Here is a 27,876-nt window from a genome sequence, read left to right on the forward strand (position 1 = left end):
TGAATCTGATTGACTTCGAATCGGTCTCCAGAGCTGTGGTAGAGGGTAAGGCAGTCCACACAGCCTATCTGGACCTCGCCAAGGCCTTTGACACCATCCCCCACTCTGGAATCATAGATAAGCTTACTAAGCTGGGCATAAATCCCTACGTCACTCGATGGGTTGCTAACTGGCTTACTGACAGAACCCAGACAGTAAAAGTAGCCGACTCCAAATCCAGCTCCAGACAAATAACAAGTGGAGTATCTCAGGGTTCAGTCCTGGGACCACTCTTGTTTGGCATCTACTTCTCTGAAGTACAGGCCAACACTAAGGGACTCTGGCTAACAAAGTTTGCAGATGACTGCAAACTGGGAGCCATTATTGAATCCCCAAATGATGTGGATATTCTACAAAAGGACCTTACAGAAATAGATGCCTGGTGCCAGAGCCATGGGCTCAAGCTTAATGCCAAGAAATGTATAATTATCTCCTTTGGAAAAAAACATGTACCCATGAATTACCACATAGGCGGCAGGACACTAAACATCGAAAGTGTGATGAGAGACTTAGGGACACACAGGTGGACAGTGGTCTCACTTTCGATAACCACATTGCCACAACAGTCAGGAAATCCTTCTATGTGGCACACCTCATCACTAAGGGCTTTTCATCCAGAAAAAAGGAGGTCATTGTCCCACTGTACTCGTCCCTCATTAGACCCATTATAGAGTATAATGCCTCGTTTGGTATGTACCTCACAAGACATCTGCAACAGTTTGAAAGGCCACAGAAATACCTCACTAAAAGAATCACAGGCCTAAAGCAGATGCCATATACTGACCGTCTAAAAAAAACTCCAGCTATACTCTGTGGCATATTGTCTACTCAGAGGCGATCTCTGCTTAACATACAAGGCTATGTCAAACCCTGAGCTGTTGGACATGCTCCGCTTAAAGAAATCCCAATCCCTCAGAGCCACACGCTCCAGGGATCTAAACCTTGTCATCACAATGAACAAAACATGCTGGAGGGATAGGTTCCTGACCCAGAGACTCCCCATACTCTGGAATAGACTGCCCATACATATCAAGCAGAGCGCCTCTTTGGCGCTCTTCAAAAGGAACCTTGATGATTGGATGGGAGATAGGAAATTCACCCCAGGGATCATGTCAGTCGCCCTGCTAGACAGGGGCCTGGAGAAGTAAATATTGTGGGAAGAAATATCCAGGGAATTGTTATGGCTAGGCTTGCATAGGCCCTAGGGCCGATAGCCTAGTACCAACCTATGAACATGTTATGGGATTGCGGAAACAGGAAATGATGTTGATTTCAGAATGTGCAGAAAGTAAGGAATTGCAGGAATTATTGCATCCAGCTGAACAAGTTGGAAAGCATATTTTGCAATGTGGTTTTGATTCTTTAGAGGCCTCCTGCAGGGCCGCAGTTACTGGATCTGTGATTAGGAGGCATGCCTGATTAAAGGAACAAAATTTGCCTGATCATGTTAAAGCTAAATTGCTAGATGCACCTTTACAGCATGATTCTCTCTTTGGTATTAAGGCAGAAGAGGGTTTAAAGAAAATGGAAGACAAAGCTAAGTCTATACAAACTGTTAAAGATTTCTTACAAGTGCAGCCACCTAGATTCAGTAGACACTGGCCTACAAAAAATTGGTCCTTTCCTGTGTCAGACAGAGCTCAAAGGGGCAAATCCAGATGCCCTAAGGGATCCAGGTACCAGGCTCAGGACTCATACAGGTCAAAGCAATGGGGCGCCTCCACCTCCAAATCTATTGGAGATAAAACGCAAACCTACAGAAAACAATCTCAATGACTTCCCTCTGCTACACCAAGCACTTATCTTTTGGCAGCACCCATAGGGGGAAAAATAGCACTTTTTGCTCAAAATTGGCATTTAATAACCAAGGACAAGTGGGTACTAAACATCATATCGCAGGGATACAGATTCCATTTCCACACTCTGCCAATGACAAATGGTTGGCCAGATCTGCCAAAAAAACAATGGGCAGAGGCACAGAAACAGGTTACATCCCTCATGGATATGGGGGCCATTCAGCAGTACCAGAACAGGAAAAAGGACAAGGCTTTTACTCAAGACTGTTCTTGGTACCCAGAAAGGACACAGCCTGGTGACCAATACTGGATTTATCGATTTTGAGCACATACCTGGACATTCCTGAATTCAAAATGCTCACCTTACAACAGCTTCTGCCCATGCTGGGCAAGAATGCTTGGCTGGTGACTTTAGACATAAAAGAGGCGTACCTGCATGTCCCAATAAGACAGTTGTGCAGAAGATACCTCAGATTCAAGGCTGGCTTAATGCATTACCAATTCTCTGCACTGCCCTTTAGCTTATGTACTGCGCCCAGGGTCTTTACAAAGTGCCCGGCACCAGTAATTGCATTTTGCAGACAAAGAAGTATTCAAATATATCCTTACTTGGACGACTTTCTCATTCAAGCAGAGAACAAGGACACTCTTCTATGACACCTGGCGTTTGTGAAAAGGCTTGTAACATGCCTAGGGTGCACAATAAATGAAAAGAAATCACAACTGGTACCCTCTCAAAATATAACATTCCTGGGTGCAAGCTTGAATACAACTGCCCAGATGGCTTACCTCACGCCAGACAAACAAAGGCAACTGACTACTTCAAATTGATGGCAACAAAAGCCCAATCTTCTGCAAGACAAATTCTGCAGTCTCTGAGCTTCATGGCATCCTGCATCCTACTAATTCCATATGCAAGACTGCATATGAGGAAACTTTAATGGTACCTAAAAAGTTTATGGAGTCAACATTCAGACAGTCTGGAAACAATGATTCCTTTCATCCCCTGCCTGCAGCAAGAGTTTCTGTGGTGGGCAAAGGCCTGTCACCAAAACATGGGACAGCCCTTCACTCTACCCCTGCCAGCCAAACCTTAACAACAGATGCCTCAGATTATGCCTGGGGGGCCCACATGGCAGGAAGATGCATTCAGGGCATATGGGCACCCAATCAGATTGCATGTACATATCAACCAGAAAGAGATGCTAGCTGTTCAAAATGCCTTAACAGCCTTCAAGGACTTGCTTCATCCAGGACAACTACTGATAAAGACGGACAACACCACAGTCATGTGGTATATAAACAAGCAAGGAGGCACACACTCATACCCCCTTTGCAGATTAACCATGGCATTGTGGGACACAGCTTTGACTTACCAAATAAATCTTCAAGCTCAATTCCTGCCAGTAAAACAAAACACTCTGGCAGACGATTTAAGCAGAAACCTTATGGATCCTCACAAGTGGAAACTAAATCCACAAGTCTTCAGCATGATAGCAGGGAGCCCAGACATAGATCTTTTTGCCTGTCCTCAAAATTATCAACTGAAAAGATTCTGCACAAGGACTTATCACAGACAAGCATGGAAAGTGGACGCCCTATCCTTCAGTTGGAAAAACCTATCAGTTTACGCCTTTCCTCCTCTGCCTGTTCTACCCAGGGTCCTTCTAAAAGTCAGACAAGAGAAGCCAAAGATAATATTAATTGCCCCGGACTGGCCCCACCAATACTGGTACCCAATCCTAAGGAACTTATCTCAATACCCAGCTTTGACCTTGCCTCAAAAACCACACCTACTGTCCCAGCAAAACAATCAGATCCTGCGCAATCAACTGCAGACTCTGAACCTGGCAGCATGGCTAATCCTGTAAACATGCAGACGACACCTCTCAGTAAAGCTGTGATGGATGTCATTTTGGAAGCCAGAAGGCCTAGTACCAGAAAATCGTATCCTGACAAATGGAAGAGATTCTGTGCTTGGAATCAAGCACAAGGAACTGATACAGCAGAACCGCATATTCCTCAGATATTACAATGCTTAACTGAGATGCTGGACAAAGGCCTATCTTTCTCATCAATCAAAATCCATGCCTCTGCCATTTCGGCTCATTACAAAGAGCCACCAATCTTTTCTCATCCTTTACTAAAGCAGTATATTTGAGGAGCCAAAAATTTAAGGCCTCCTAGAAGATATCGTTACCTGCATGGGACCTCAATTATGTTTTGGAAAAGCTCACCCAGCCTCCATTTGAACCAGCTGCTACAGCTGATATAAAGTTCTTGTCATGGAAGACAGCTCTGCTACTAGCCATTACTTCAGCAAGAAGAGTTTCAGAGCTGCAGGCCCTCATGGCTGTAGAGACTTTTATCATATTTTACCCAGACAGGGTATCTCTGAGGACAAATCCTACTTTTATGCCTAAGGTCATTTCCAGTGTGGCTCTTAACCAAACAATTCATCTGCCAACTTTTTATCCAAATTCGCAGAACAAAGGGGAGTGAATTCTGCATTCCTTGGACGTACACAGACAGCTATGATTCTACTTGAGCAGGACTAAAGCTCTAATAAAAACTGAGCAATTACTAGTGTCATATGCTGCAGGATCAGAAGTAAAGGCTGTTTCAAAGCAGACAATTTCAAAGTGGATAAGCCATTGCATCCATTTCTGCTACTTATACCATGGCAAACCTGTGCCCAAGGGTATTAGGTCTCACTGCACCAGGGCTACAGCTACTTTAGCACCCTTTCTCAGAGGAGTACCAACCAAGGACATTCTAGAGGCTGCTACTTGGAGTTCTGTTCACACCATTACAAAGCATTACCATTTGCCTCTCTTCTCTAAGTCCAGGGCAGGCTTTGCCACTGCAGTGCTGCAGGGCCTTACAGCCTCACCTAATGATGTTTAGCTCTAGCTTCCCAACCATAGCTTTAGGATTCTACCCAAATGTAATGACTGCAACAGTGAAACACGAAGAACATAGTACAATGGTGTACACTTACCATAAATGTAGATGTTCAAGTGTATTCACTGTTGCAGTCCAGGTTACCCTCCTGCCATCCCCCTGTCATTCTACAATTTATCTTTCCTTCTATATCTTCTACACCCTATGTGGTGTATTTGCTTGTAGATGAAGGTAAAGTTTATATTGATGCATGTATATATATATATATATATATATATATATATATATATATATATTTAGAATATTGCTACCTTTTTGGGGGCACCTGACAACGGGGGCAAGAAAAACTAAAGAAAATGGCGTCGGCTGTATGTTTTATACCCCTGACGACCTGACGTCATGGAAGAGAAGACAGCAACTGACGCAGGACCCAAGACTTTGGAATTCAGGCCGACTGAGGGCAACCTGCCAGCAGATTACCCAAATGTAATGACTGCAACAGTGAATACACTCGAACATCTACATTTATGGTAAGTGTACACAGCTGTACTTTCTTCTTAGCCAGAGCCTTTTTTCTGCTTTTCTGATTGATTTACATTTATTTTCTCCGAATTTGTTTGCTAATATTCAGGCAGTGTAATTACTAGAAAGTAACTGAATTTATGTCGATACCAGTAACTTTTACTGGCTTTTCTCAGTTTTCACACTGGAGTAGCTCTAAAATGTTTACTCAATGTGCAGCTGTCTTGAATACTCACCATGCAAAGAAGCCTTGCAGGTTTGGGAATGGGCTATGTCATCAAGTCACTTTTAGAGGCCTAGTGGCTAACCATATTTGAGAGGAAGCCAGTTCGTTTAGTCAGCTATTGTCTGCTGATGCAAAAGGCATCCAGCAAGATTGCAAGAACAGGAAGAGCAGCAGAGGGTCTAGGAGACTCCATTTGAAGAAGCTCATAGTAGCTCTTCTGAACATGACACTTGAGCACAGTCTCATCTGAAAAATTCCATCATTCTGGAAACAGTATCACCAAAAGAAATCTCCTCAGAAATAGAGTCAGGACTGATGCACTCTTCTTCCTCAAAACCATAGTCAAGTATGAAGGAATCTTGGAGGAATAAGTGAGGAACTCTTTGTCAGAGTCAGCAGCATCCTCTTCAGAAGAATCCTACTCCCTGGGTCTCTTAAGAGGGGTATAAGACCAAGGAGGAGCTGGAACAGAAACACTCTGTGGAGGCTTAAGGGCATTAAACAGGCCTTGAGTAAAGTTTTGCTATTCACACTGAAGATTTTTAGTAGCAGGCAAAATACGTTTAGTTTTCTGTTACTTTTTGAGTGGGACATCAGCCTTAAAAAAAATTGGAGTCTCAGACCCCTGATGGCACTCAATAATTGTAGTTGGAAACTCTTCCCTTACTAAAATTTGAAGAACACCACTTGTCCCTTCATTAAAAACCAACCACAGTTCCCCCTGTACATCCGAGGAGGAAGAACTCCATGGACATGCCAGCCTCTGAAGTTGTCGCAACAGAGGAATCTGAAAAAGAAGCCAGATGATCCTCTGGGCTTTCACCAGCCTCAAGAGAGACATCTGGTGGATGTGGTACAGCCGAAGAATCAGACCAGACTTTCTTGGTCTTTTTCTTCTCAGACGGCTCGCCCTTAGGCCAAGAAGATCCTTCCATGGTATCCTTAGCCAACAATTTAAATTGTTGGTTGTCTATGTAAATTGCAAGGGAAGAAAGCCAACTCAACAATGTCTTGGGGACAAACTAGCAAATCTGGAAAGACATATTGTTGGAAGCTCCTAAACAGAACAAGCACTACTTATGATGATCTTTATGAGGAATCTGTCTCCTGCACTGTTATTTCCCCTTTTTGGATGACATGAAACCCAACAACCAGATAAGGCAAACGTAAGGTAATAAAACCAAAACCCCCAATGGGGCACTTATCTGAAAGCAGTAGAAACCAGCAGACAAACGAGCATTCAGATCGACAATCGAAGATGGAGTTTGGGCTAGCAGCAAAGAACTTCTGAGGATGGTATGTCCAGACATCACCTTTATGCCCTATACTGTGCTTTGTGAGCATAGTGTGACATATGGCATACCCTTTACAACCAAAAAGCTTTGGTATACTGATCAGACGCCAGGCTGCCCCTGGCAGGAGATCCCTATTGTAAAGAATACTGCAACAGTGAAGAGAAGGATATGTGCTGTACTTTCCCTCCACAAGTAAGAAAAAATAAAAAGCAAAAGGAACTCACAAAGTGATGTATAAATAAGTTTAATAGCAAACCATTTGAGATAAAACTTTACTTCAGTGCTTAAAATCATACTAAAACACATTTTCATATATATATATATATATATATATATATATATATATATATATATATATATATATACACTACATAAATTCAAACCATTAGAAGCTCAGCAACAATAAAATAATTAAAATACACAATTAAGTGCTTGTTTCATGGAAAAAGGGACCTTCTCTTAAGAACAGGTTTCAAACTCACAGTATCATTCAGCCCAGGGGGTACATCTGCTTGAAAGTAATTAATCCATCTGTACTCAACATTCTTAGTACTCAACATATCCTCTCCTCTAATACTTCTTTCAATGTTTTTTTATAACCCTAAATATAAATATATGTATTTTATTTGAGCTTATGATATGTTTAGCTAAGGCATTAGTCTCCACTTCCCTACGTATGTCAGATAGGTGTTGGGCTATCCTTTTTTTTAACATCCTGTTGGATTTCAAACATAAAATGAAGTGCATTTCTCACAGGTGGCTAAGTAAACCACATTCTTGGTTTTACAAGTGGTAAATGTGTGAAAATAAAATGTCTTACTTGTATTAGAGTATACAAAAATATTGTTCTTATATTTATATAGTGACAAGACTGGCGATTACAGCAAGGCACAGTATTTTTAGTTTTTATTATAGCACTGTTAGAACACATTTTTAGGTCTTTATAACAGTTGGCTTCCAATTCCATTTTGCTTAGTTGTACAAATGGGATGTAGGGTTCTTACCTATGGGAAACAAATGGGTTAATGGATCAGGCAGAAGAGTAGGGCTAGATAGTCAGTATGGGGAATAGGAAGTCAAAAAATAAAACTAAAAAAAAAAATGTGTGAATATTGCCATCACTGCCTCCTTTTGTGGTGGACTTGTGCATAAAAAAATCATTTCTAACTAAAATATGGATGGTTTGACTTGGGTTGAAAGCTGTGTTTCAGACTTGTACTGTCCATCTATAGTAAGGAACATTTCTAAAGGTGAGTAATAATTTATTATCAGACTGTTTAAAATGACACTTTATTAACCTTGTTGTAATCCTTAACAAATTGCTACTGATTATATTCAGCATATTGGCTCCACTCTAGCAAACCTAAGTCCTTGCTCCATTCCTCAGAGATTGTACCGTCAAGCTCAGAGCATTTTAAGAAGTTTTTTACCTTGGTCAGGAATTTCAGCCAAGAGCAGCGTAGAGTACAGCAGGACAATGTAAGAATGGTGAAAGTGCCTTGAATGTTATTACAAGGTATGAAACATTGAGAAATCATTTCAATGTAGCTGTTAAGAATAGTATTTCATTGGAGTGCTGCTTTATTTCTTTTACTGGTCAATGCTATCAGATTTTCTGATTTTTTTTTTTTTACTTAGATCCTTATCAACCTAGAGTTCTTGACTCACTTCATTGTTGACCCTTGTAATATGACATGGTGTTCATTGTAATAATAACTGATGCAGTTTTTTCATGGTTAAATTGAATTTAGCCACCAGTGGCGAGCAGTCATTCAAAAAGAATTTAGGAGCAGTTGGACATTCCTGTACTAGGTGCAGGGTGTTACTTTCTACTCCAAGGATGTAAGCCAGAAACTCATTTGTAAAGGGGAAAATAGCCTCTACCATATCCAGTTTATTTATTTAATTTATTGACCACCTGAGTGAATATTTGTCCAACTTATTCACATTCATGAGACACTTCCAGGTAAAAAAACAAAAGTGGTAACTACCTTTTCTTGGCTTTTGCCTTCTGCAGCTCAGATTTCCGTTAGTACGTAGCGGTTTGTGTCTAAGATTCAGGTGGCTGATAATTTCCCTGAAAAAAGTCACCAGTAAGTGCATCCATGGTTAAAAGTTTCTTCCTAAGGACTGTCATTTGCAGTATTTATTTTGTTTTTGTGTAGGATGTGATTCAGCCATTTGTTTTGATTTTGATTCAAAAAGAAAAGCAAATGGCCAAAATACTTCTCCCAAAATATCTATAAATACATAAGTTGAGCAAGCTGAGGGAGGTATTAATAGGAGAATTTGCAGGTGAAGAGCATGAGATCCTAGACACCCTGTAGCATTACTAAGCCCTGAGGGTTCAGTCATAGTGAAGCCCAGAACCAACCGCGCCTAGTCAAGGTTCCTTTCCCAGCACTAATTACACTTGTAGTATCCCTTTTTGATAGATTTGCAGCATGGGAATTTGGCACGTATGGCAGTACCTGCATTTGTTGCTCTCCAATCAAACCCTTAAAAAAGTTGTTTAAGGTAATTACTTAAAAAAGAATCTTGATGATGGTTTACAATTTCTCCAACAAGCACTCACAGTCACTTATGAGGCAGCTTATAAACTGTCAAACTTCTTTTTTTTTAAGGTAGCTACCTTTAAAAAAGAACAAACATTTGACAGCTTACAGGCAGTCTTATTAATGATTACAGTTGTTTAATGAAAGATTGTAAGCTGTCAGACTTGGCAACCCCCTACATGTTGGCACTCAGGGCAGGTGCCCTTTTGTTTTACCCTTCTGACAGCATTACTTTTGGAGATTAGCAAAATGAATTGCAATATTTTGAGGAAGCCAGGCCTAAGTGGTTTTAGTCTCTACACCACAACTGTATCCTAGTTTCTGGCAGCTGGGTTGGGGGCAGCTTTTCTTTGGGGGACCTTCAGGAGACCTCCATCTCCATTCAAAACAACCTAGTGAAATATCTAGTATATATGTATAGATATAAATATAGATAGACATTTTTTTATGAATGGGCATCCAGTCCTGTCATCCCACTCTTTTTCCAGCAGCAATGCTGTTGGCCCTTTAAAAGTCTGTGACCCTGATGTCTGACCTAGTCAAGCCTCTGATTCAGGCTTCTTTTGCAGTTCCACTTCAGCTTGATTATATATGATTTGTAGCGGAATACTTGGAGCTTTTCATAAAGTTACTCATTATTGCTTGCACAAAGCTGTGCACCTGTGATTTTAAGGCTAATGAGACAAAAGAAAAAGAATAGGGATCCCAACCTTCAAAAGGTTGTCAGACACTGAACTGTGAGAAGGAATTCTGCCATATTTAGGCCAGGTCCACTTTTGCAAGGCGTATGAGAAAGACAGGGATGACAGACTGTGTTTAGGATCCCATACTCCCTTAGAAAGCATTCCCTTTGGAGAAACAATTGATCTTATGAAGAAGCTATTCAACTGGGCAGGTGAAACTTACAGCAACACAGTGGAGGTATTATAAACTTTTGGGCTTGGGGGAACTGAAATCATCAGCCGCCCTTCCTGTGGTGCTAGCTTTCAGGACATATTTGATTTAACACCTCTCTAGAGCTGGACTCCCACTACCCTGCACCTGTAATGACTGACATATTTTCTAGAGTGCAAGAGCAACAGGAAGCACCTGCATAAGAACCATTTGGTGTTTCTCTAGATAATTCTAGGGAATCCAGCTGAGATGTTAGATATTCATCATGTTTCACTATTAACTCCTTGAGATTTCCTGCTATGGAAGCCCTTGGCTGCCCTGAATACCAGAGACTTTAATGCCTTCCTCTTGGTACAGTAGATGCCCTCCCCTTCGACATTAGGGTATAAGGTTAGTCAGGTCGCTGTATTTCACAGTGTCATTGGTTGGTCTGAAGCCAGACGTTTGAACAACATAGATAAATACCCTATTTGGAATGATCTTGTCTTTATTCCAGAACAACAAAGCATAGGGCTGAGTCCTTAGAAAAATATTTAGACAAGGAATGGGAGCATCAGTGGCCTTCTGACATTATGGCATCAGGCTGACCCAGGTTTTCCTTGTAAGAAGAAGAAGGAGAAATGCCCAAAGACACGAAATTAGGACATCATCCAAGAGTCCATATTAGACCCGTGATCATTGAAATTGGAGGGGCGCTTTCTCAGTCCCCTTTGAGAGAGTGTATGGCCGAGACCACTAGTTAGACTCTTTTTGGCAGAAAGGAATTCAAACATCTACTTTTATAAGTAACTGCAACTTACACGTCTATACTTTCTGATTCTAAGTAGAATTTAAATTTTATATTGGTGAAAGTTATATACTTACTATAACATTAGATCTGATGTTGTCAATCTTCATCTATTCTTAACAGTTGGGGGGGGGGGGTTTACAGTTCCGATCCTCAGAACCGGTTCAGCCATTATACGGCTCGGGCCAGCCAAAAAAACTCTTGAGCTAAGAGTCTACCCACAATGTCCCTCTCTACATTACATCAGATCTAATTTGTCAGTCTTATAGAAAAATGTGTCAGCTAACTCTTCTCTCACAGCAAAGTAAAATCTTAAAATTATTCATCCGCTATCTGTCTGTCTTAGTTAATACCCTCTTAGTATTTCTTAGCCTTTATCTACCCACCTTTTCTTGTGTGAGTGGTTTAATTCCTGTGATTCCCTGTACCTGCTGGTATTTCTCTTCTACCATTGTTGGTAGTTCCCCCTCTCTCCTTTCCTAACTACCATTTGGTAATTTTTCCTACCAACGTTGGTAGAATTTTTCCCTTTTTATTCTTCTGAGTGTGTGTGCTGCGGTGGTGGTGCTGCGGTAGCGTTGTCGCCTCAGAGTTAGACGTTGCCCGTTCGATTCTCAGAGCGTCTTCTGTGTAGCGACATGCGTGAATGGGCGTTCCTTCATTGAAGGTTGTGCGTTAGGCCCGGCAAGCCAGTATGTAAAACTCTACTGCCAATCATTAGCGGACCGGAGTTCCGCTGTGGCGACCCCTAACTGGGAAAAGCCGAAAGACACAAACATTCTTCTGTGAGTGTGTGAGTGTGCAGTGTACTTTTTGACTGGGTTTCTGCCTTCCTTTCTTCTAATATGGCAGAAAAGTCTAAGACTACCACTGGATTTAAGCAGTGCCAAGAATGCATCACAGAAATGCCTAACTCTGACGGGCACGATTCTTGTGTTTATTGTTTGGGTGCTCCTCATTTGGATTTAGTGTGCTGTATCTGCTGCCAGGGCTTCAGTACTAGGACCCTGGTAGAACATCGTAATAAACTCATACTTAAAGGGCTTCTTAAAGCCCCTTTGAAGAAGCTTTGTCCAAGGCTGATAAGCCCCTTCAGGCCTCTGGTTCCAAAGCCAGTCATTTGGTGCCGACGTCTAAAAAACATAAGTACCCGTCTGTAGGTTCCTGTTTGGAACTGAAACCAAAGGTTCTGAAACTCAAGGAATGGACTGATTTCTTGGCACCATCTACTACTTCGGTGCCATCGACACCGGCTACAGCACTGGTAACGACACCAGCGCTGCCATTGGCTTCCTTAGTTTCCACGTCAGTGGCGACATCTCCTGCTGCTCCGCAGGTTATACCTTTTACTTCGGTGCTGAAGACTGAAACTTTCTACACACCCAGGATGAGATATTCCCTGTCTGTTGACCCCTTTCTGGGTCAGATTCCTAGCCCATTTATACAAAGGCCAGAATATCCCTCTGAATTGTCTGTTCACTCCTCCAGGAGTCTTTCTGAAGTAGACATAGTGAGGTTGGTGGATCAGCTTCTGACAGCTAGGGGTCTTCCTCCATCTTCTCCAACATATGTTCTTCCTCTGAACTTCACGGAGGCATTAGAGTTTTTGACTCTGACCACACAGGTTCCTATGGCCCCAGCACCGAACAACATCCTTCTCTTCGGTTCCAGGCACGGCTATGACTCGTTCAGTGCCATCGGGTCCAGGGGGTTTTAGTCGACTCCTGTTTTTTATTCTGAGTCATCCTTACCTCTTTGAAGTACAATGGCTGGCATTCTTTCCTTGGCTCTGGCTTTGGAGGTGGGTCTCTCGTGGCGGAGTCTGACCCCAGTTCCGAGTTGCTCTGTCGCTGTTCCTGGCTCCCATCCCTCCTCGGGGGGGGGGGCTGCCTTTCAGGCTACGGAGAGGGCTTTGGCCACCGTAAGTTCCCAGGTAGATGCTGTGTTACCCGAGTCTCACCTCATGATTCCTGCATACTTGGAGCTTCCACCACCCTCCGTGGTTGGACAGCAAGCTCCAAGGATGCGAGACATTCTGAGTAAGAATCACCCCTTCTAGTCCTCTTCAGATATTCCCACTGAAGATCCCCCTCAGAAGAAGCTGTGTAAGAGGAAACACATGGACTCCCCTGAAGAGTCCATCACCGAGGACATGGATTTTAGTGATGGGTGGGGTTCCCCCCCCGGTCACCCCCGGAAGACATTGTCTTTGGAGACATTCTAGAGATCCTTAAATGGAGGGGTAACTGGAAGCCCAAAGACCCTACCTCTGAGGAGTCTGTGTACTTGCAAGCCTTTGGACCTCACCCATCTACTTCCTGGGTGAATCTTCTAGCTGTCAGTCTCATTAAGTTGATTAGTCAGCAGGCCTGGAAGGCCCCTGATTCAATAGAACCAATTTCCCAGAGACCATATAAAATACTCTCCGCTCTTGAGGACCACCAGCACTCAGCAAAAGGATTAGCAGTAGATGCCATGATGGTGGCGGCTGCCACTAAAAAGGAACTAGCTGAGGGAAGTTCCTCTGTTCATCTACCTAACTAGGAGTCTAGGGTGATGGACAGATTTGGAAAGTAGGTTTATGCATCATCAGCCTTCACCCTTAGGTCCTTGAATTTCATGATACATTTCATTAGGCTCCAGAGGGATCTGATCAAGGAACTGTCGGATACCCTAGCAGGAGCTGTATCTGAAGGGGTCCAGGAAAAAGTGACCTCTCAGGTAGCTACCCTGGAGGCTATTTCTAATTCATCATTGAGGCTTATTGCATATGCAGCCGAAGGTCAATCAGTTCAGGTGTTGCAATTCAATGACACACTTGGATGCGCCTGTGTGAGTTTGCAGAGCCATTTAAGTCTTCCTTCGTGAATGCTGCTTTTGATGGATCTTCTTTGTTCAGCCCCAAAGTCAAAGAAACTCTAGCCAGGTGTGAGCAAGATGGAAAGAACCTGCCTTTAGTGGGCATATGTTTTTCTGCTCCCTAACGATCTTATTCTAGGAATCAGAGGAGTGGGAAGATATGGTTCAGAAAGTCCCAGAGGCCTTTCCAGGACACACATGGTGGAGACTCCCCTCAGGGCAGAGGAAGAGCTCTAATGGAAGACGCCATCCAAGAGGCAGGAATGGCTCACAGAGTCAGGGTTCTAGAGATTATTTCTCTGGACAGCATTATCAGCGCTCCTGAAAGGGGGTCTGATTGTTTACCTCTGGAAGCAGTCGGGGGAAGATTTTCTTTGCACCCAACAGCCTGGCGACAAGTAAACACTGATGCCTGGGTGCTGAGAATTATTACCAGAGGGTTACCTTATTCCCTTCATTCTTTATCCAAGAAATCAAAGAAGACTCCCCAATGTTCCACCCAATCAGCAGGACCAAGCAGCCTTAGAAATACAAACACTGCTAGAAAAAAAGAGTCATCCAAGAAGTCCCACCAGACCAGATAGGATCTGGATTTTACTCAAGGTTCTTTTTAATGCCAAAAAAGACAGGGGACTGGAGACCAATTCTGGATCTCAGCATTCTAAACAAATTTGTTCAACAGTCCAAATTCCGGATGGTCACGGTTCAGTTAGTACTTCCCTTTCTAGAGGAAAATGATTGGATGTGCTCAGTAGATCTTCAAGATGCGTATTACCACATAAAGATGGATAAATGCTTAAGAAGGTTTCTCTGCTTTCGGCTAGGAGCCATTCACTTTCAGTTCAGAGTGCTGCCCTTTGGTCTCACCACAGCCTCCAGGGAGTTAACCAAGAGTATGGCAACAGTAACAGCTCACTTGAGACTGCACGGATTCCAGGTGTTTCCATATCTAGACGACTGGCTCATCACCGCCTTCACCAAACATCTACTGCTTCAGACAACAGAATTCACCCTACAATTATTCCTGCATCTCGGCATCACAGTCAAGTCATATGAAGTCTCAACTGACTCTCTTCCAGGATATAGAATTCGAAGGAGCTCATTTAAACAGCCTGTCGTGTAGCCTCCTTCTTCCTTCACAGATTACAGACGATAAATTCCAAAGTTCGTTCTATTCTATACACAAAGTGTCAGCCTTACTGGTGCTTCAGGGGTTGGGGTCCATGGCAGTGGCTATCACTCTGGTCCTGCTAGCGAGATTCCACATGAGGTTACTGCAATGGCTTCTTGCGAATCAATGGTCTTTTCTAACCCATCTAGTGAACTGCCCCATTTTAATCTCCAGTCGCTGCAAAAAGGACCTATCCTGGTGGATGGAATCCGAAGAGATTCTTCTGGGCCACCCCTTTGTCCCTCCTCAACCTAAGGTTATAGTGACCAAGGATGCCTCCCAGATGGGGTGGGGAGGCATTATCTGGGAAAGACAGTCCAAGGCACTTGGTCCCAGATAGAGGCCAATCTGTATATCAATGTCCTGGAGTTGAGGTCAGCTCTGTTAGCATTGCAAGCATTTCAGTCTGTCCTTCCTCAAAGAACAATTGCAATTCAGTCAGACAAACATGTCCGTAGTCTGGTACATCAGCAAAACAAGGGGGAACCATATCCTATCTGTTGTGTCGAGAAGCCCTCAGAGTGTGGTAATGGGCCACTGCATCCAACCGCTTTCTGACAGCAGTGCACATCTCGGGGACCCTGGGAGTTCAAACGTGATAACGGACAAACTAAGCAGATGCATTCTACTGCCTCACAAGTGGTCTCTCAGTCTTGAAATAGGAAGAGGATCTTTTGTTGCTGCGACCTTTTTGCATCACCCCAAAACAAGAAGTGCAGAAGCTACTTTTCCCTACTCCCTCCTCAGAGGCAGTCCCTGAGAGATGCTCTTCTCCTTGATTGCCTCTGGGTATCCTCTATGCCTTCCCTCTGATTCCACTCTTTCTAAAGAAAGCAGCCAGGTTGAGAAGCAAATTGATCCTCATTGCACCCTACTGGCCTTGACAAATTTGGTTTCCCTTCCTATAGCCTCATCTAGTTCATTGTCCATGGATTCTGGACCCAGTTCCAGACCTGCTGTCTCACCCTCAGGGGACTGGTGCATTCCAATCTTCAATGTCTCAAGCTAACTGCTCGGTTTCTCCAATTCTGGTAGTCGCCAGGCATAATGATATACCATCCCCGGTGCAAACAGTTTTGCTGTCATCGCATAAACCATCCACCAGGAAACTCTACTTTAGTAAGTGGAAGAGATTTTCAGTCTGGGCTTGTGATAATGGTCTCGACCCTTTTTCGGCTCCTGTGGAAAAAGTTTGAGTTAATGGTCATGTTTATTGCTAAAGGAGTTTCTACCTCCACAGTTAGTCTTTCTAGCTGCCATCTCTAATTTCCATAATGGCTTTGGAGATCTCCCTTTAATGTCACATAGACTATGTAAGGTCTTCTTCAAGGGAACTATATTATTAAAGCTTTCGTTTAAAGGTCCTCTACCCCCATGGGACCGGACAGTTGTTCGCAATCACTGATACTTACCCCCTTTGAACCAGCAGTGACATGCGACTTCAAGTTTCTTTCTTGAAAAAATGCTTCTCATAGCTATAACCTCTGCAAGAAGAGTGTCTGAATTGCAGGCCTTATGTTTAAAACCCCCTTAGTTAATTTTCCGTATGGATAGAGTTACACTCAGAACCAATCCGTCCTTTCTTCCAAAGGTGGTCTCAGAGTCCAGCATTAATCAAGGCATAGACTTGCCTGTTTTCTTTCCCAGTTTTTCCAACAAAGGGAAATATTGCCTACACTTGGATGTTCACAGACAATTACATTTCTACCTCAGCAGAACTAAAGAATTTAGGAAATCAGAACAGTTGTTCTTATCCTTTTCTGGCACAACTTTAGGAAAATCTGCTTCTAAGGTTACCTTTTCAAAATGGTTAAGAGATTGTATTACTTACATTTATAATAGAAAGAATCTCAAGTTACCTGTGCTGGTGAAGGCACCTTTCACCAGCTCAATGGTCACTTTAGCTGTATTCCATTCTAAGGCTTCCATGAGTGAAATATATGCAGCAGCAACGTGGGCTACACCACATATTTTTATTACCAATTACAAATTGGATTTGGTCTCTAGAGGAAGAGCCTCCTTTACTTTCTATGGTTCTCAGGAATATTCTTCCATAGGGCTACCCAGGATGTAAAGTGGCTGGGGACTCTGTCTCAACTGTCAAGAATTGATGAAGACTGACAACATCAGATAAAGAAGTTACGTTCTTAAAATAACGTTCCATCTGTGTTGTTTGTCTTCCATCTATTCTTGGCATCCCACCCTCCACCCACTCCTGTAGATTCCTGGAGGAGTGAACCTTTGTCCTGGATGTCTTATTAGGACATAACTCTCACAGGGCTTCTTCATTTAGTTTAGTTTCCTTCTATTTTGCTTTAAGTCTACAAACTTGATCTGAGGTAATGTAGAGAGGGGAATTGTGGGTAGACTCTTAGTTCAAGTTTTTTTGGCTGGCACAAGCTGTATAACGGCTGAACCGGCTCCGAGGATCAGAACTGTAACCACCCTCTAACTGTCAAGAATAGATGAAGATCGACAACACAGATGGAATGTTATGGTAAGAACTTCTTTTTCTAATTGTTGAATTCAGTCTTCATTAGTCTTTTGAACACAGGAGCTTCATGGATGCTCAACTTGGCATAAAAAACTTTCTCAAGCTACTCTTGCACCTCATCTTACTCATACTCTGTGCCTGCGTTTTCCATTTCCAGTTTCTCACCAATTTAAAGGCATCAGACACAGAATCAGAAAGTTTTCACATCACTGACTGGGATGGAATGTTGGGATGGTTAGTGAAGATTAAATTCTCCAAGCAAATCTAACCGTCTGAGATGATCCCATTGATCCACTTCAATGACAGGGCTGTTGCCATTAGGCAGTAGTCTCCTGACTTCTCATAAACTTTCCCAGGCCCAACATCCTCCCACTTATCCCATAATGCACTGCACTTCCCTGCCTCTCTCGAAATATTCTGCCTTTTCTGTTGCTGAAATTGAGATGCTGTCTCAGGCTCTTAGTTTTCAACTTTAGAGTGTGTTTTGGGTAAATAAGGGCAGCCGCGGCGGTGCAGCAGTTAGTGTTGCTGCCTCACAGCAAGAGGTTCTCCTGTTTGATCCTCGGCTGGGGTGCCTTCTGTACGGAGTCTGCACGTCCTCCCTGTGGTTGCGTGGGTTTCTTCCAGGTGCTCCGGTTTTCTCCCATATCCCATAGACATGCTGTAGGTGGATTGGACACTCTAAATTGGCCATAGGAATGAGTGTGTGCGTGTGTGTGCCTTCTGTGGAAGGTTGGGTGCCGGACTGGCAACTCGACACCGTAAAACTCCACTGCCAATCATGAGTGGATAGGTGATCTACTGTGGCAACCCCTAACCAGGAAAAGCCAAAAGAAGAAGAAGTGTGTTTTGGGTAAATCCATTCAAAGATATTCACATTAATGTCAGATTATTCCTTTTTGGTAGTTTTTTCAACAGATGGAGTCAATTCATGGGTTTTAGTCCTTCCTTGATCCCTGCAAGTAAACCACTGTTTTTTGGTGCATGATCTGTGGTGATGGTTGTTGATAGCTTAACTAGAGCTGCTTGACTGTGTGCCTCCTGTTGGCTGATCTTGCTGCTGTTGTGCCTCTCGTTTTTTTTTTCTTTGGTACGACATCTAGGAGTTTTTAGTATTGATGATGACAAGGCCTCGGGGTTCAGAAAATAATCAGAGTGGACATAAGATCCATTACCCAAGAACAAATACACATTTTGTGTGATTTACCCAGGGTGGAACATTTAAATGGCCAGTGTGATATATGTAAGGAATTTGGACATAGGACCTTGCAGGAGAAGAGGAATAAAGTGATTCTCAAAGGTCTGCTAATAGGTTAATCATCTTCAGATCTCAAGACAGAGGGAGGGAAAAAGAGGAAACCAGAAAATCAGGAGGATAGTGTAGGATACTTCCAGATGTTCTTTGCAGTCAGTGTTGCAGTACTGATTCTTGGGGTCTTCCAGCCATGCTGAAGCTTATGACCAGCCATATTCCCAGTGTCTTTATATCATCCCTAGCTGACAGACATTCTGGCATCAGGTTATAAAAGGGGTGACTGCCAGTGCCATCTTCAGTTTTTTCTAGCTATGCAGTCTGATGCACTTCTCCTTGTTACCTAATGCTCGAGGTATGTCAGTCATCTCATTTTTCCAGAGTTCCTACTACTAGCTTTCAGATAAGTACCCATTTGGAGAATTCTTCTTCTAAGTAATGATTAAAAAGGTCAATAACTGCTTGAAGTGTGGGAAGCAGATCCTGCATAAAGATTTCCATTCTTTTTGTTTGTATTCTTTGGGGCTTCAGCATGATGTTTCTGCTGTCAAGATTGTTCTAGGTTTCTCTCCAAAATCCATAAGTGTAGGTTCGAAGTCCTTGCAGTCCACATGGAGTCCACTGATCCAGCACCATCCACTTCTTCACATTCCTTGGTGTCAGCCAGATGTTGTTCATGTTTTACTGTTGCAGTCATCACACTTGGGTTATCCTGCCAGGGGTAGCCCTCAGTTGGCCCGAATACCAGAGGCTTAGTATTTCTGTGTCGGTTGCTGTCGCTTCAGGACTGACGTCAGGTCGTCAGTCGTATAAAAACAGGCAGCCGACGCCATTACACCAGTCTTTTCTGCCAAGGAGCCTGAAGCAGAAGCAGTTCGCATGAGTGCCGGTCAGCCACTACCTGAATTTTTGTTTCTGAAATTGAAGTTGAAGTCTTCTAAAGCTAAGTACCCCATTGGGGATGCTTTTTTCTTGCTCCAACTGATGTCAGAAAAAGTTAACAATTGTCTCGCCTGTGGAAAGCAAATAACACACCAAGATTTCCATTCTTACTGCATCACCCGTTTAGGCCCAGACCACGACGTACCTCGCTGCCGGTTTTGTGCTTTGTTCAACACCCAAACTATTCATTGTCGGGCCCTTATTGTAGCTAAATACTTTCGATATTCTTCGTGTTTCACTGTTGCAATCATTACATTTGGGTTATCTGCTTGCAGGTAGCCCTCACTTGGCCTGATTATCAAAGTCTTGGGTCCTGCATCGGTTGCTGTCTCATCTTCCGTGACGTCAGGTAGTCAGGGGTATAAAGCATGCAGCCGATGCCATTACATCAGTCTTTCTTGCCATGCGGTGCCCGAAGCAGAAGCAGTTCACAGGTGCCTGTCGGTCGACTCCTGAAATTTTCGTTTTTGAGTTTCGGATCCGAAGTCTTCGAAAAAGCTAAGTACTCTTGCTCTAAACCGATTTCAGTAAAAGTTAACAATTGTATTTCTTGTGGAAAGCAAATACCTCATAAAGATTTTAATTCGTACTGCATTCCTTGCTTAGGCCCAGACAGCGATGTCCCTCGCTGTCGGTTTTGTGCCTTATTCAATCCTTGAACTGTTCGTCGTCGGTTCATTTTCACATCTAACTATTTTGGTACTCGGTTCAATTATCCAGAAATGGCTTTGGTAAGCCATCTGACTACCGACATTCTGAAAAAAGTTAAAGATAAAGACAGAGACAGGCCGCATAGGTCCAAGGCTGCCGACGATGCTTCCGTTAAGCTAGTCCCCAGTTCACCGGTACTCAGTGTGGTGCATTCACAGCCCCTGATACCCACTACTTTAGATTCGCAGGCCTCTGCTGAGACCCATTCGGAGTCCGGTATGCCGCGAGATGCTTCTTCGACTATGGAACCTGCGGATGTCTCTACCTTGGATGGGTCCGGAGCCGCTGTGCAGGCACTGGCTTCTGAGGGTGGCTTTTGAGGGTGTATTCAGGCCTACTGACTTGCATATCAAACCAACGCCATCTTCTTCTTCAAGGCCTAAAACTCGATCCACGCCTAGAAAATCAGTTCCCAGACCGCATGGTCAGGCCCCAATGCCTAAAAAACAAATGATAAGAATGGCTGAAGACCTTATTACTCTAATCAGGGGAAGCCACCCTTCTCCCTCTAAGAGACCTAGAACTGATTTTCCTTCTGATTCTTCGGATCAGGATTCTGAAATTTCTATTTCTTCTGATAACCAGGATTTGCCCTTATCTACCTATGAAGATTCTGATGCAGAGGACTCCATTCCCTCTGCTTCCCCTCCAGAAGATTTCTCTTTTGATAAAACTTTGCATACTCTTAGGGAGCATTTCCACTGGGAAAGCCAGGATTACTCTGACTCCAAAAAGAGGCTTAGGGAATTCTTACTACTACCTCAACACAGGCCTTTGACTATCCCTCCTGTACTGGACATTGTACATGATGCCTTCATGGAATCTAGCCTAGCCCCAGACACTATACCTCCGGCCCCCAGGAAACCTGACAGGTATTACAGTGTACCTGACTCTCACAAGTTCCTCTTTAAGAATCCTACTGCGGATCTAGAGACCATTTCACAGGGATCCAAAGGCATTAAGGCTACTACTGCCAAAAACCCTACCCCCTCTGATAGAGATTCCAGGGCCCTGGACAGATGGGGTAAGAAGGTATACACTTCTGCTACTGTGACCATTAGGGCCTTACACTGCCAGTTTCATATGCTAAAGTATCAGCAACATATTACTGGATTACTTAAACAGAAGATTATGTTGATTCCTGACTGTGCTAAAAATAAAGAATTACAGGATTTAATGTATTCTGCTGAACAAGTTGGTAAACATACTTTGCAATGTGGTTTTGATTCCTTAGAGGCATCTTGCAGGGCTGCTGTCACTGGGTCTGTACTTAGAAGGCATGATTGGCTTAAGGAGCAAACTTTACCAGATTGTGTTAAAGCTAAATTACTGGATGCTCCCTTAAACCAAGACCGCCTGTTTGGCAACAAAGCAAAAGAAGTACTTAAAAAGATGGAGGAAGAAGCTAAATGTATGCAAACTGTTAAAGATTTCCTGCATGTACAGCCTCACAGATTTAGTAGGCACTGGCCTTCTAAGAAATGGACCTTTCCTGTCTCTTCCAGGCCTTCTCAGTCCAAACCCAGGACCAGCAGACCACCCAGGCTCCAGTCTCAAGGTACTCACAGGCCTAAGCAGTGGGGGGCTCCCTCTTCCAAAGCTGGAAGTGGTAAGACACCCCCCTATAGTAAACTGTCACAATGACTTAACCTTAAACCTTCCAAGCCCTGCTGAACTGACTTGTTCCTTTAGGGGGAAAGATTGCACTGCATGCAAAAAACTGGGAACTCATTACCCAAGACAAATGGGTTCTAAATATAGTTTCCCAAGGATACAGATTCCACTTCCACTCCTTACCAACTCCAAATGGTTGGCCAGACCTACCCCCAAATCAGTTGGCAGAGGCTCAACAGCAGGTTTTCAATCTTCTAAGTGTCAGGGCTATTCAACCTGTCCCAGAAGAGGAATGGGGACAAGGTTTTTACTCAAGACTTTTCCTGGTACCCAGAAAAGACAATACCTGACGTCCTATCCTGGACCTGTCTATCCTAAACACCTTTTTGGTAATCCCAAAATTCAGATTGCTAACTCTTCATCAGCTGCTTCCCATGCTAGGCAAAAATGCCTGGTTGGCAACATTGGATTTAAAGGAAGCTTACCTGCACATCCCAATAAGGGAATCTTGCAGAAAATACCTACGCTTCCGAGCAGGCTACATGCACTATCAGTTCTCTGCACTGCCCTGTGGCTTATCTACTGCACCCAGGGTATTCACAAAGTGCCTAGCTCCAGTCATTGCATTCTGCAGGCAAAGAAATATTCAGATATACCCATACCTGGACGATTGTCTAATTCAGGCAGAAAGCCAGGACATACTATTAAATCATCTGACATTTGTAAAGAAACTGCTAACCTCACTGGAGTACACCATAAACGAAACAAAATCTCACCTAGTACCCTGCCAACAAATTGTATTCCTGGGAGCAAGCTTGAATACAACTTCCCAGATGGCCTACCTCACGCCAGAGAAACAAGTTTATTTGACAGCCTACTTCAGACTACTGGCCACAAAGACCCAGCTATCTGCAAGGAAAATACTGCAAGCCCTGGGGTTCATGGCCTCTTGCATTCTACTAATTCCATATGCAAGACTGCATATGAGGAAACTACAATGGTATCTAAAAAGCCTATGGTGTCAACATTCTCAGGACCTGGAATCAGTGATTCCCATCATTCCTTGTATAAAGACAGAGTTCCTTTGGTGAGCAGAGGCCTGCCACCATAACAAGGGACTGCCATTTACTCTACCCCCTACCGCCCAAACCCTAACAACAGACTCATCAGACTATGCATGGGGGGCTCACTTGGCAGGGCAGTGCATTCAGGGCAAATGGAACCGAAGTCAGATGCACCTGCATATCAATCAAAAAGAAATGTTAGCTGTACAGAATTCTCTGACAGCCTTCAAGGACCACATTCTTCCAGGACAATTATTGGTAAAGACGGACAACACCACTGTTATGTGGTACATAAGCAGGGGGGAACCCACTCATACCCCCTCTGCAGACTAGCCATAGCTCTGTGGAACACAGCCTTAAGCTACCAAGTGCACCTACAAGCTCAATTCCTGCTAGGCAAGCTAAATACACTGGCAGATGACCTAAGCAGAAATCTCATGGACCCACACGAGTGGAAGCTGGGGCCAAAAATATTCAACATTCTGAGAAACAAATGGGATGGGAAAGCCCAGAGATAGACTTGTTTGCATCCCTCAGAACTACCAATTGGACAAATTCTGCACAAAGACTCCCCACAGACAAGCTTGGAAAGTGGATGCCCTATCCTTTACCTGGAAAAGCCTCCAAGTTTATGCCTTTACCCCTCTGCCTCTCCTCTTGAAAGTTTTACTAAAGATCAAACAGGACAAACCAAGAACAATACTCATTGCACCAGACTGCCCACGCCAACATTGGTACCCCCTCTTGTGCAGTGTGTCACTGCTGGCACCATGGCACCTGCCTCAGACTCCTGCCCTGCCGTCCCAGCAGGAGGGCCAGATTCTGCACCCACAGCTTCAAACCCTGAACCTGGCAGCCTGGCTAATTACCTGATCTCTCCGTTACCATCCCTCAGTAAGCAAGTGATGGATGTCATTCTGGAGGCAAGGAGGCCTAGTACTAGTAAATCCTATGCTGAAAAGTGGAAAAGATTCTGTTCCTGGAGCCAGACTCAGGGGATGGGCACAACAGTGCCCAGTCTACCGCATATTCTTCAATAATTAACTGTGATGCTTCATAAGGGCCTTTCCTTCTCTTCCATCAAAATTCATGCCTCAGCCATTTCAGCACATTATAATACTTAGCCACCCATCTTCTGTCAGCCCGTACTGAAACAATTCCTCAGAGAGGCCAAAAATTTAAGACCACCCAGGAGAGGTCCTACTCGTGCCTGGGACCTTAACTTTGTATAGGAAAAGCTCACTCTACCTCCTTTTAAGCCAGCTGCAACTGCGGAGTTGAAATTCCTTTCTTGGAAAACAGCCTTCCTTCTAACCATCACTTCAGCAAGAAGGGTGTCTGAATTACAGGCCCTTATGGCAGTGGAGCCTTTCATCATCTTTCATGGGACAGGGTATCTATCAGGGCCAATCCTTCCTTTATGCCCAAGGTGGTATCCAGTGTGGCTCTTAATCAGTCCATTCATTTTCCAACCTTCTTTTCTAATCCACAGAACAAAGGGGAACGAATACTGCACTCCTTGGACGTGCACAAACAACTTAGATTTTACTTGGACAGGACCAAGCCTCTCAGGAAATCTGAACAGCTGCTAGTTGCCTTTGCTGCAGGGGTAGAGGGGAAGGCCATTTCAAAGCAAACCATTTCTAAGTGGATAGGCCATTGCATTCTTTTCTGCTATAAGCACCATGGAAAACCTACCCCACAGGGGTTAAGACCCCATTCCACCTACAGCCTTTCTCAGAGGTGTTCCTACCAGGGACATCCTAGAAGCTGCTACTTGGAGTTCTGTACATACCTTCACCAAACATTACCACTTGCCAGTTTTTTCTAAATCCAGAGCTGGTTTTGCCACTGCAGTGTTGCAGGGCCTAATAGCTAGTCCTAATGCTCAATAACTGCTACCTCCCTTCCTTAGCTTTGGGAATCTACCCAAATAGAATGACTGCAACAGTGAAACACAAAGAACATAGTACAGTTGTGTACACTTACCATAATTGTAGATGATCAAGTGTATTTACTGTTGCAGTCCTGGTTACCCTCCCTCCAGCCCCCTGACTTCTGTTGGCAATACCTCTCTTCTTGTTTACTATACTTAAGCTTTCTCGTGTATTTGCTTTTTGTTGGAGGTGTAACATTATATTTAATTGCTTCCCATTATGGGGGCACCTGACATCTGGGGCAAGAAAAACTGATGTAATGGCGTCAGCTGCATGCTTTATACCCCTGACTACCTGACGTCATGGAAGATGAGACAGAAACCGATGCAGGACCCAAGACTTTGATAATCAGGCCGACTGAGGGCTACCTGCAAGCAGATAACCCAAATGTAATGACTGCAACAGTGAATATACTCGAACATCTACATTTATGGTAAGTGTACACAACTGTACTTTCTTGATCTCCGTATTCCGAAATGGCTTCAGTAAGCCATCTGACTACTGCCATCTTCTGAAAAAAACGTAAGGCTAAAGACAGACACAGACCACACAGGTCCAAGACCGCAGACGACACTTCTGTTAAGCTAGTTGCCAGTTCGCTGGTACTTAGTGAGGCACTTTCGCAGCCCCTGATGCCCGCTTCGATGGATTTGCAGGCCGCTACCAAGACCCGTTAGGAGTCTGGTATGCTGCAGTACTCTTGACTACGGAACCTGCGGATGTCTCTAACTTGGATGGGTCTGGAGCCGGTGTGCAGGCACCGGCTTCTAAGGAAGTTCTTCGCACTACTGATATTCGACACAAACCAACTTCTTTTGCATCTTCAGTTCTATCTAAAACTACCGAGTTTCTAAGGCCAAGAGTATGAGCTACGCCTAAAAAACCAACAACGCTAACTCAAGCGCCTGCTTCCTTGACACAATCACAGATGTTTAAAATGGCAGAAGACCTTATCATGCTGATTAGGGGAAGCCAGCCTTCCCCTGCTAAAAGAAAAAGAGATTTGTCCCCAGCAGCTTTATCTGTCCAAGAGTCCGACGACTCTGAGGTTTCTGATTATGAAGGCATGCCCTTATCTGCCTATGAGGATTCAGATGCAGAATAATCCATTCCTTTTGCTTCCCCTCCAGAGGATTTTTCTTTTGGTGAAACCCTACATACCTTGAGTGAGCATTTCCATTGGGAATGCCAGGATTATCCTCAGTCCAAAAAGAGACTCGGGGAATTTTTAGATTTACCACAGCACAGACCCTTAGCTATCCCTCCTGTTCTGGATGATGTCTTTATGAAATCCAGTCTAACTCCTGATACTTTACCCCCTCTCCCAGGAAACCTGACAGGTACTACAGAGTCCCTGACTCACACAATTTTTTTTTTCAAAAATCCTACTGCTGACCCAGAGGTCATCTAACAAGGACAATCTGTTTGGCACCAAAGCGGAAGAGGTTTTAAAAAAGATGGAAGAAAAAGCTAAGTCTGTGCAGTCAAAGATTTTTTGCAAGTGCAGCTTCCAAGATTCAGTAGGCAAGGCATTGCCCTTTAAAACATTGGTCCTTTTCAGCCCCCTCAAGGCCCCCTCAAACTAGACCTATGGGAACAGACCCCTGTGATGCCCATGCCCTGGCCCAGCAATCAAGGAGCCTCAATTCTCACCACTAACACCAGAGAGGGGCATATCATATAGGAGGAAAGGATAACAAATACACACAGTAAAGTGCAATTTCCCTTAAGAGCACACAGAGATCACAGTCAGTCCAGGGCTGGTTGCTCCCTTGCTCTCCAGGTCCCCAATAAGACTCCCTACTGGCACAGCTATAGGGTCCAGATCTCAGCCTAGCTGGGCAAGCTAAAACCTCCAGCACCCTCTCTGTCCAACCAGTGCTTCGTATCCCTGCCCAAGTAGTTGGCACACACACACTTTGAGATAAGAGTTTATACAACCTCACAGACACTCCTGGGAAAGGCTGGCACAGGTTCTCCAGCTGTGCCCCTATTACCCAGACTATACAGTAGTACCACCTGCCACCACCCAGCTAATATTTATCAGTTACTCAAAGGTCCTTAAAAGGGTGTCCAATTATTACTGTGCAATATTATTATCCAATTGGTAGTATAACTAAACAGTCAAGGCTTATTAGAGTGACTTGGTACAGTAATCATTATAAATATGCAATGTACTCTAAAAATATGCAATGTACTCTAGAGCTTAAATTATCTCTACACAAAACAGCCACAGTTGAAAGGTTTTAAAATATTTAATAATAAATAATAAAAACACAAGACAATACTTCTTACTACACAGTGCTAGTCAAGAGTTCAGAGATCACAGAGAAATACTTAACATAATTTAGTAGTACAGTTCTGACATAACAGAAAAACACTTAGTCTAATCTTTCTAGTTCCTTGCTATTTCTAAAAGAAAACACAAGTCTAAGATAAACTTACATAATAAAACAGGCAGAGTGCTGATGAGTTGGATGGTCAAGACAAAAATGCTTAATCCTCTCTGGTTCTCTCTGTTGAAATTGAAATTGCGGTTCTGATTCACATTACATCATTCTTCATACTTTCCTGGGGTTCCCAGGCTACACATTACATCATTCTTCACACTTCCCTTTGTTACCAGGCTAACAGAAACTGCATTTACATTCTTAACATCTCCTTTTGTTATCTTGCAGCTGGTCAGGAAACAGAGCAATAAAAATACATTTGCATGTTCAAATCTAACAATTTAACTCTTGGTTAAAACAATAGCAAGAATTCCTTCATCTAGACCCTTCGGCATCACTGCCTACATCAAAGGGTCACCACATG

At 43.6% G+C, this 27,876-nt stretch overlaps 1 protein-coding gene across 1 annotated transcript in view; it reads left to right on the forward strand.

Moving 5' to 3' along the window:
- Positions 1-27,876, forward strand: part of NAA60 (N-alpha-acetyltransferase 60, NatF catalytic subunit) — a 961,262-nt gene that overhangs the window by 712,684 nt on the left and 220,702 nt on the right. Inside the window, exon 5 of the mRNA XM_044089782.1 lies at positions 8,109-8,298. Coding sequence (XP_043945717.1) covers positions 8,109-8,265 — 157 coding nt within the window. The 3' untranslated portion in view covers positions 8,266-8,298. The remainder of the gene's footprint in view (positions 1-8,108; positions 8,299-27,876) is intronic.

This window comes from Protopterus annectens, chromosome 12.part0 (assembly GCF_019279795.1).
Source record: "Protopterus annectens isolate FY-2018-M chromosome 12.part0, PAN1.0, whole genome shotgun sequence".
Taxonomy (NCBI): domain Eukaryota; kingdom Metazoa; phylum Chordata; order Ceratodontiformes; family Protopteridae; genus Protopterus; species Protopterus annectens.